The sequence below is a fragment of the Python bivittatus genome, unplaced genomic scaffold, assembly GCF_059951505.1.
Source record: "Python bivittatus isolate LINGU-HERP-01145 unplaced genomic scaffold, Pbiv_v1 ctg000610_np1212, whole genome shotgun sequence".
Classification (NCBI taxonomy): Eukaryota; Metazoa; Chordata; class Lepidosauria; order Squamata; family Pythonidae; genus Python; species Python bivittatus.
Window position 1 is genome coordinate 10,764,894 of NW_028277088.1, and position 10,875 is coordinate 10,775,768.

A 10,875-nucleotide genomic window follows, 5' to 3' on the forward strand; every position below is an offset into this window, starting at 1 on the left:
AGCACAGATGCTCAGCTAACAGGGTGGAAAGTTTTATCAACGCATCTGGTTGTCCAAGTCTACCACTAGACAAAGCTGAAACAGGACACCAGAACTGCAACCTCAGCATATGTAATCGAACCCGGATTGCCTATTTGTCTCTTCTACCATTCCCTGATAGTAATTTTATTGGAAAACAATGAACACTGTTGTTTGGGCGATAGTCAAGATCCATACCTTTCTTGCTAAATCAACTCTCACACGTTAACTGGGTGCAACACTCTCAATGCTTCTTGGAATAATGGTTCACTAGTCTCAAGACGGTTGCATGGTAGCCTTGTCATGCTCACTGACCAAAGCACCACATCCTAACTAATTTATCTGCAGTGTTGTTATGTATTGGCTTGAGTGGTAAAAGGTGCCATTTTACTGATCTACAAAGCTCTCATTATCTCATTTAGTACTTTCTATTGCAGATTAGGGCTCATAAACTGATCGTCCAAAGATACGGAAGATGCCTCTTACTAGTTTCATACTCTTTCAGTCCAGTGCAAGTAGTTTAAGATTTCCAAGAGCATTACATGCCTTGGTGCTCTACTCTTTCTGTTGCTGTTGCAGTACTACTGACTAGTACCGAATGGGACAGGTCTTCTTCTGTATACGCTGGAAGTGGGGAGCTTTAGAATATAATCACTGTATTTCGCTATCAGTGGCGATTCCTTTGTTCTCCTGTCCTCGGGAAGGTGAATCCCCACTCTACTACCAATTTACCTGCCTTACAACTTTTCATCATTTTGTCATCACGGCTTCTGGGTTACAATTTCAGGAACACAGAGGCACATCTGCAATTTGTAGACATTTTTATCAATAACTTTTTTAAAGAGAAGCATGGCTCTCTCCAGCCCCATTATCAAATCTCCTTCAATTTCCACCTTGGGTTTCATTCAAGTGTTCCTACTTCCAAACACTTCAGCTGCATTTCTGCTTGAGGCAACCAGCATGCTTAAGCTATCCACTGGGAATGGCTGATGAATTTTTGCTCTTCATACCAAACAATTACATGTTTGAAGTCTAATCATATATACATACACACATACGCACACACACAAAGCCAGCTCTCCAACTAATCTTTGAATCACTGGCATTAAAAAGGCCAAACAACATTAAACAGCCAAATTATTTCACATATTCATACTAAAGGCATATTATTTGGCAGCATAATAACCAAGATGCTAGTGAGCCACTGTGAAAAATTAGCAGACTGGCATATTTCATCCATCACTGCAATTTGCTTTTCACAAGATCTTGTAAACAAAGCAAACAGACTGGAAGCAATCAGGTAAAAGGGAAAAGCAACTCTTTGATTTTGCACAGAATCGTGCAACTTTCATAGGAAGCGTAAGGCTTACACACACCGACACAGGATTCCAGACATTATGAAATGATGGATTTAGATTAAATTAGATTACAAACATGCCAAACTTGTAAACAGCCTGGAAGGTTGTAGAAAGAATTGGTTATCAAGCTGGGAGGAAATTCTACTTCCTCATGTATCCTAAATAATTGAATAATTGTAGGGAGGATATTTTGATCTGATTGAATTATTTTCCTATTTTTTGAATTAGATCATCTGTAGCAATTTTGCAAATATGCAGGATCTCTTCTCTACACTGGTATAACAATACCGATTTCAGTGTGCAGCAGCAGAAGCAAAGGGTATGTAGCATGAATGTTCAGTTGGAAACAGAGGTCGTTTGTGTTATAAGGTTGAATGTGATATTTAAGAATAATGTCTTTCTAGATCCAATGGCACACAGACCCATTTTTGTGCAGAACATAAAATCAAATAAACAACTTATAAGAAAAAAGGGAGTGGGGTGTTATTTCTTATTGTAAAACACTGAAACTCACCCTTCCTCTTAAAACATGCTGGTATAAAACAGAATAGATTTTTTTGGAGGTGCATTTGATCTTTTATTAAACATTATTACACCAACACTCATTTTTAAAACGCAGCATTTCACACATGTCAGAATCAGCTCAGGCAGCCTCACTGCCAAATGTTTAAATACTTCATTCATCTCTATCAACCAGCAAACTGTGCCCAAGCGCACTTGAGGGGGAGATTTCAGCTGATCCAGGTAAAATGATAAATCTGAAATATATATTATCATTTCCTGCATATGAATACTTAGAACACCAAAGCTTTACATAGTCATCATAAACAAAGAAACCAAAAAAAAAAGTAATCAAATTGTTTGTTTTTTAAATACAGATCAGCAGATACGACAATGCAAATAAATCAATTAAATAATCTAATTTCCTTCATTCCACATTTTAACCTGAAACCTGGACATCTTCCTGTTCCTGTGGCTTCAGTCTACAGCTCTCCACCACACCTCTGGTACTGTCTCTTTGGAACTTTTTACCAGAAAGACAGAGGTTTACTATACTCTCCCACCAAGTAGATGTGGACTTGTGAATTCTGTAATTTTCCTCTCATTCTAAATTTAAGTCCAGCTATCGCAGCTAACACCTTTGATGCAATCTCAAATTGCAGTTATTACCATGGATCGTAAGAAATCAGACGTAATGGTAGAAAGGAAGTGAGAGGGAGCAGAGGGAGGAAGAAGAGAAGCTCAAAATAAGATGGAAGATTAAGTTTTAACCATTTTAATTTTATCTCCAAATCCCATCCTTGCTCTCATGCTGGCAAGAGGTAAGATAAGCTACGAACATCCTGAAGCATGACACCAATCTGTTGAGGGAAAGTACACTTATCCTTGAATCCTGATCAAGCTGGAACATGCTCGTTTATTACTTTGATATTATGGGGAGAACATGCAGTGGTAATCTACAAGGATTCAACAATCTCATCCTTAACCTCACAATTTTCATTAATTTTCACAAAATTTCCTCACTTTGTAATCTCATTTGTCACATACACACACACACACACACACACACACACCTGACTGGATTATTTTGCTCTTTTTGCTGCATCAACGATAACCTCCCATCCTCTTCCGTATGGCAGCATTTCACATTGTATGTTTACTTGTCTTATTGCAATTTTACATCAGAAAACACATATGCAAATAATGAATTAGCTTAATTGCTGGTGATGAACTAGCAAATGAAAAAAAGCAAGGAAAAGATCCATCAATGTGCACTTTAAAGGTCTTTTTTGGTTTTACAAATTTTCATCTAACAGTATAAGATTAAAAGCATAAGCTTAAAAAACAATCAAACCAAATTACATACTAAAATGCAAAATTCTTCATCAAATTTATTTTCCTACATCATGGTACAGATGGACATTAAAATAAATGCTACAGAAAAAAAATAATAATCAAATAGATGATACCATTTTGGCATGAATTTACTGTAAATTATTTTTGAGAAACTGTATTATTTATTTATGACTGGAAATGTACCATTCGTTCTCTTTTCTGGAAATGACAGTAAATAAACCATGTACTTGCAATAGCTATTTAAAAAAAATTCCCTCACTGAAAATCCTTTTGAAAGATATTGCTTTTAAATCTTAGAATTTAGATATAAGTGGAAAGAAGCTTACATGCAGCATGAGTTCACAAAGGACATTAGGTAACGTTTTGAATGTAATATTCTCTGAAATATTTACACTTTTTAAATGTGGAATGCACAGAGCACAGAAAGAAGGATACAACCAAAGTTATCAGTATGTTTCTATATCTCACTGAAATCAGTGGAATTTAACTTCTAGATTGTGACTGGATCGTGCTCCCAAGAAAAACGCAACAGAATATTAATTTGGACTATACAAATCTTGCATTAAACTTGTCACAGAATTAGGAGTCTGTTATCATTTCAAATAGAGCTTGACGTTTATCCATTCTATTCAAAGTAATGCCAGTACCAAGGTTCTTTCTAAGTATTATCAAATGGATGTCAACAATTTCAGCTCCAGTTTAGTGATTTAGGAAAAATCATAACTTCTGCAAGAAGATAAACCAGGGTGTCACTTAAGCATTTTAGGGAGGATATTTTTTTCCTTATAGATAAATACTATGCATGATTTTTTAAACTGAACAATGAGCTTTTATATCCATTTTATCTTGTTCTACCGTATTCAAAACCAGATCTAAATTGATCAAAGGAACTGCCAACCATTTTATGGATTGTGAATTAAGTTGACAGAGAAATACGTCTGTAAGCGTACACAAAGACTTTAAGAGCAGAGTTGATCTGCTGAAGGCAATGAAACATACTCTAGAGGAACATTAGCGACATTTTAATAAGATTTCCCAAAGTGGTTAGGAAACGCTATGTAACATACAGCAACATCTGGGGATCTCATTTTAGTGCTTTAAAATTTAATTCACTTCTGCACCCGATAGAGATCCCTGCTTTCACTTATCATTTGTAAAACTATTGCTAAATATACCATTTTTTAAAATCTCAGGACTGTTTAGCCCCTTTAACTGGGAACATGGCATTTCTGAAGACTGATGTTCACTTTTATCAAACTACTATATCAACAAGTTGAATATCAGGTATTTTTTAAGATACACGTTTTGCCATGAGAATATATTTGGTGTGGGTTTTTTTTTTTTAATGCATGGATATTTTCTATGGCTTTTCAGGAGTAGAGCTGATTCTCTAAACAGATATTGCTAGCATAAATCTCAGAAGGCTGTCAAGGAGGAGGGGAAGGTACACACGCACATGTTCACATGCATACACACACACGACTCCTTTAAGTTCTGGCATGTTTATATCATTCTTTTAAAATGTGTGACAAAGTGGTATTCTCTAATATAGCTGTTGATGCCACTATTCTTGAAGCAGGACTTGTCAAACCTCTTCTTTTCAGAATTTTTCTTTCATTTATTTATTTGCCTTCAGGTCATACTCAGAGAAATGCAGAACGGACCATCAGAAGTTGATTAATTTTCTTCACGGCTTTTGTTCCCCCATACTTATCAACTTAGAAACAGCAACTGGTGGAATGCACACGCAAAGCATTCTCATCACTAGGATCCTGGTTGAAATCAATATATTTCAAAAGGTAAATTTATTTTCTATATTTCAAAAGATAAATGTAGAATGCCATTAACTTTCAAAGTCATAGAAAGCTGATAGTATTTATACAAACTCTGCATGACAGAATTACAGGTAGAATCTAAAATCCTGGGAGAACATGAAGGGCTAAATTTATCTGTGTGTAATTTTGATGGGATTAGGAAGAGAAAGGAATGTCACTATTCAATGTCATTACAGTATTAGAACTTACACCAATTTTTCTCCTACACTACAGGAACTATATCTGGTATTTGAGACCCCTCTAGAATTATTATTATTATTTTTTGTACATTTAAGTAAATGGAGTAAAGAAAAATGACATGCATAATATTGATTTATTCATCTCTTTTCCTTATGGCCACATTTAGGTTTTATTTGTTCCTTGGAAAACTTGCTGGGGAAAGTTCATAACCAATGAAGATACTATATACAACACAGGTACAACCAGGTTAAAGCAGATTAGCTGTTTTCTAAATCTTCCCCAAACATATCCAGGCATACCTACTGTGGATTGCAAGACAAGTAAAAATGAAACTTTCACTTAGGCAAACAATTTTTTAGGCCTCTAACAATCCAACTACTTCATTCCCCAAAGACGGAAGATACGTTTCCATCTTCCCATCTGCAAAAAAAATAATAAATAAATCAGTCCCAAAGTGACTGATGTGACAGAAACTTATCAAAAGCTCCCGTAGCGATGACAACTACAGACAGTGTGGCATGTACTGCTCTGATTAAGAGACTTTGAGCTAAGCATTCTTGCAGCACAACTCATTTCCCTGAGTGAGGTTCTGTCTTATTTTGTACTTGTCATACTTATCTGAATTTCAACTATTTCACCACCTCTTAAAACGGTAACTGTGGAGACACAGCATTAGCAACCCACTGGCACTGTCTCACATCTTCAGGAGGGAAAAGGTCAGCTTGGGGAAAGTGTTAAATCTCAGCCTGTCTTTCGGTGTTCTGCACCACTCTCTTTTTTTCAATTTCCCCCCTAGATTAGGAGAATTACTCCAGTATCATTTATAGAATCTTGGTCTCCTTAAAAGAACAGGCGCTTTCATGCACTCCTTAACTTTGAATGCAACAAACCCAACCACCACCACCATCATCACCCAGCATATTAACCACAGCTTAGCAGAAGCATACAAGTTTCCTCTTTTCCTCCCTCCTGTTTCTGCCTCCCTTCCAGAATTGCAGGGTGTTTCTCTGCTTTAAAAGGTGCTCCCGAAGGATAGGATGGGATGGGGCCAAATTCTGCACACCCCTGCTTTTGATTTTACCTTTTCCCCTTGGAACAGAAATGCTCATGTGGAGCCCCGGCTGCAACAAAACTAGGGGCTTCCCCCTCAACCCCAGCAACGTGGTTTATTTGGTTTTTAAGGGGGAGATGAAAAACCCGAGAAACGTCCCCAACCCTGGGCTACTTCAGCTCTTCCCCTCCACCTTTGTGAATCATGTGGATTTTCCCTCTGAAAGAAGAGGAAGAGGAGGAGGAGGAAAAAGAGGAGGAGGAGGAAGAGGAAGGAGAAGACTTCCACTTCTCTGACACCTGGGGGGTGGGAAAGCGGGAAGGTTGATTTCCCCTCCCCCTCGGGTCTCTAGACTTTCCTGAGGCATCTGTCCTGTGAGCGGAATGCGGGGGGCTCCGGGTTCCAGAGGCTGCCTGCCTGGCTAGCACCGCAAGGGGAGAGGCGCGTTCCGAAGCCCGCTTCTCCCTCCCTGCCCTGCTTCGTGAGGCCACATCTGAGGGAGGCTCGGATGGGCGCCCCAGAGCCGCGTCCTTCTCCCCAAGATGTCGACGACCGTGGCCAGCGGCCCCCTTGCAAAGAAGTCACAAGAGGGGCGCTGGGGGGAGGGAGGGAAGCACAGAAAGACGCCGCGCGTACCTTTCCTCTTGGAACGCCGCCGCCGCCTCCGCTTGGACTTCCCTTTCAGTTGGCCGCCGGCTCCTCCCGAGGCTCGGCTGCTCTCCAGCACCGAGGTCATGGCTCCCGCCCGGTAAACAAGAGCAGCGTGGGGGGCAGCGACGCGGCCGGGGCCGGCTGGACTGGCGGAACGCCCCCTCCCTCTCCTGCCTCGCCGCTCCGGCTGCTTTCCCGCCGCGAAGAGCCAGGCTGCTGCCGCCGGCGGTGCGCGGCGCGCGTGGCTGGTGCGCGGGTGCTCTGGCCGAGCGCCGCCGCCGCCGCCGATCCCGGAGAGACAAGTGGGCGCAGCGGCGAGGGGGCTTGGGAATATCAGGACGCCCCAGCCCGCCCGCCGGGGTTCCTCCGCGCTGCTTTCCCTTCGGTCCGCGCACTCTTTCCCTCGACTTGCTTTCTTCGGGACTGGCGATGCCCGGCGGCGCTGTCTTCTTTCTTTCTTTCTTTCTTTCTTTCTTTCTTTCTTTCTTTCTTTCTTTCTTTCTTTCTTTCTTTCTTTCTTTCTTTCTTTCTTTCTTTCTTTCTTTCTTTCTTTCTTTCTTTCTTTCTTTCTTTCTTTCTTGTCTTCCTTCCTGCCTTCCTTCCCTTCCTTCCTTCCTTCCTTTTTTTTTTGCACCTTTGATAGTTGTTTGGCCCCAGCAGCCACTTTGAAGCCAATCATGCAGCCAGCACCCCTATTTGCTACCCCGAAGTCTAATTAGGTCCAATCACAGCTCTCAGCTGCCCGTGACATCAGCGGCGGGGACCTCCCCCCTCCCCCGCCGAGACCCCCTTCCCTCCTGCCGCCCTCCATCCCTCCCTTGTCAGCTTGCAAACTCAGCTCCCATTTGGGCCGACGGCTCTGCCCAGCACCTGGCAGCGAGAGGAGGCCAGGAGGGGCCGCGCTGCGCCGGCGGCGGGAAAAGGAAATCGACAGGGAAGGAGCCTCGCCGCCGGGCTGTCCGCAGATTTGGCGGGGCAGGGTTATTGTTATCCCCGGGGCCGAGGCGATGCGTTTTTCTGGGGGGAGGGGGGAGATCGGGGGAGAGTGGGATCCGCTGAGTTCGGAGAATCTACTCAGCGAGCAAACGCGATCGCGGAGGCTCTTTCTGCGCGGAGCGCTGCGAGGCGCCTCCACGCGCCCCGACCGGTAGCGTTAGAACAGGTGCCCCGTCCATCCAAAAGGTAAGGGCCCGGCGATCCTTTCTGATGAGCCCCCCCAGTGAAGCAGGAAAAAAGTGTGCAAGCTTTCGGGATCTGCAGAACTCTTCGTCAGAGCTGCCAGTAAGGGGGAGATGAGAAAGAATGGTGAGAAGTGAAATGCTGTAGGACTCCCAGAAATGCCTGTTTATGGCAGCCTTGCCTAATCGGGCGCCTTCTTGGTGAATAGGACCCCACGTCCCCCTTTTCATCGCAAGGATTAGTCCAAGGGGACCGGAGACGTTGGAATAAAAGTTATGTCTCTATATCAGTGTTTCTCAACCTTGGCAACTTTAAGATAGGTGGACTTCAACTCCCAGAATTCCCCAGCCAGCATAGCTGGCTGGGGAATTCTGGGAGTTGAAGTCCACCTATCTTAAAGTTACCAAGGTTGAGAAACACTGCTCTGTATATTGTATATATACAATACAACTTCATATCTTATTAAGAGGAATGCTTTAGAAATAGGCAACATCTTAATCCAGCCAACTCAAGAGCGTCCAAGCAGTGCGGAAGCTTTCCAGTTTTTTTCCAGCCAGGGTCATCCATGGCGGGGGGGGGAGGTGTCAGCAGAATCAAGATGGCAGCTGCTGCTGTGTGATCAAGCCCCGCTCTTTTTATACAGTCATTGATCATGATGCACATAAAAAGAAGCAGGGTTTTGATGGGGAGGGGCCATCTTGACTTTTCGGACATCCCTGCAAACACCCCCATGGACAGCCCTGTTTCTAGCTAAGTTAGTCTCTTCTCCCTTCTTTTTTTCTTGAAAACAAACCAACTGTCCAAGAAATAATTCCTGGGACTCTAAAGAGGAATGTTTCAGTCCTCAAGACCCAGCCTGAATGCTTCCTGCTCTTAATTTTAAACATGCTGACTTATAACAAGTTCTACCATAACTAATGGGATTTATTTGTATGTAAGAGTGTGTAGTCCAGCTAACTCACCCACCCATATACTCACACACATATATACTGCAACTGCCATTTTCCCCTCCCCTAAATGTCTAATAATGTTTACTCAGGAGCACCTGATCATCCTTTGCATGTTTCTTCATTAAGAGAGATCAAAAGTCTGAGAAATCAAAGATTTGTTCATTCAAAAAAGAGACTTTAAATAACTGAAAGGTCTGGTTTGATGCCCATTTATTCAAGAATCCTTGTTTGGATTGCTACCTTCTTTCTCTTATTACTATTACTATTATTATTATTATTAATTGCCCTTGAGTCAGTCTTTATTCCTGAGGACTACCTGGACAAGTCCCTGCAGTTTTTTTGGCAAGATTTTCACGAGTGGTTTGCCCTTGTCTGCTTCTCAGGGCTGAGAGAGAGTGACTGGCCCAAGATCACCCACCTGGTTTTGTGTGTAAGGCAGGACTAGAACTCATGGTCTCCCTGTTTCTAGCTTGGTGCCTCTAACCACTGCACCAAACTGACTCCCTCCTTATTAACCTTACTCCTTATTCATATTATTTGCAAGTCCAATGTGGTATGGAATCTTCCCCTTACTGGGAATAGCCACACCTATCAAATTTGGAGAAGAACTGTGTTTAACAATATTTTTTGTAAAAAGAACTTGCCCATATTTACAAGTTTCTTCATGAGAAGATGGGAAAGAATTTGAGATAAGAAAGCAAACTGCATGTGAGAGGAAGCAAAACCAACAGATTTTTCCATCCTAACTTGAAATCAAGTCCCACTTTTGTTGATGGAGCTTAGACATTTGCAGAACACAAAGCCTTCAGGGACACATTTAGTAAAATGGGTGAAGCATACCTCCAAACCTGCTGTGGGTCTCAAAGCAGCCATGTGTCTCTCAAGACTCGGTGTGACAGCTTTGGAGTCCCAATCTTCTGAGCATGCCCAGAAGAGACTTCCACGGGAATTGTCCCCACCCACTTGCACAGTAGTGCTTTGCACAGAACTATTAAAAATGGGCCACAACAGGTGGTACATCTGGCTGAGCTTGTCTGGACTTGAAAGTAAGCAGGTTTGGACCTAGTATGTAGGGTAGTCAGACTGGACACCATGGGATTTCAGGACTGCAGGCTGGGCCAAGAAGCTGGAAACAGCCTTGCAGAAGTCAGCGGTGAACCACTTCCATGTTGTTGTCAAGAAAAGTCACCAGAAGTCAAGCTTGACTTGAAGAAGACTCTACTGTTTTTCCTTATTAGGACTCAAACCCAGTATAGAGGCAGGAAAAAATGATGACTTCCTTGTCATGTGGGGTGAGAAACACAACCTTTACTGAAATCCCCCCTTCCCCAAATCTTAAAGGTGCAGAAGCCCCAATGCTCTTCTAGGAGGAACAACTGCCCAGTGCCCCTGAACTTTTAAGCATTGTTTAGAAGCAAAGGATTGAAACAGATGCAGAGAAGTCTCATAAAGGCGCAGGAGAATGTGTTCTCTTTAAAAACATATGCACTCTGTGTTACAGTAATGAACGTTTATACTTTTAATAGCTCACTGAACAGAAAAAACCATTTCAGCTCGTGCATCTGTCCTCACCTTCTACTTAAGTTTCACCCCTGGATTTTTCCTCTTCTATGCAATTTTTAAAAGTTCATAATAACAACTCAACAAATTAAGTAAAACAGCAGTATAACTGACAAAGGAGAATGTGCCCTTCAGGATTTAATTGTTTATGTCAAGAGGGAAGATACAAGAAAAAACAGTTGGTTTCACAATGAAGGTTTAGCAAACATAGAATAAAAGGTCATTATATTGTGGTT

General features: G+C 42.1%; 1 protein-coding gene across 1 annotated transcript in view; it reads right to left on the bottom strand.

Moving 5' to 3' along the window:
- ADARB2 (adenosine deaminase RNA specific B2 (inactive)) overlaps nucleotides 1–7,563 on the bottom strand; it is a 391,861-nt gene extending 384,298 nt beyond the window's left edge. Inside the window, exon 1 of the mRNA XM_088150229.1 lies at nucleotides 6,936–7,563. Coding sequence (XP_088006355.1) covers nucleotides 6,936–7,035 — 100 coding nt within the window. The 5' untranslated portion in view covers nucleotides 7,036–7,563. The remainder of the gene's footprint in view (nucleotides 1–6,935) is intronic.
- Nucleotides 7,564–10,875: the final 3,312 nt, after the last annotated feature.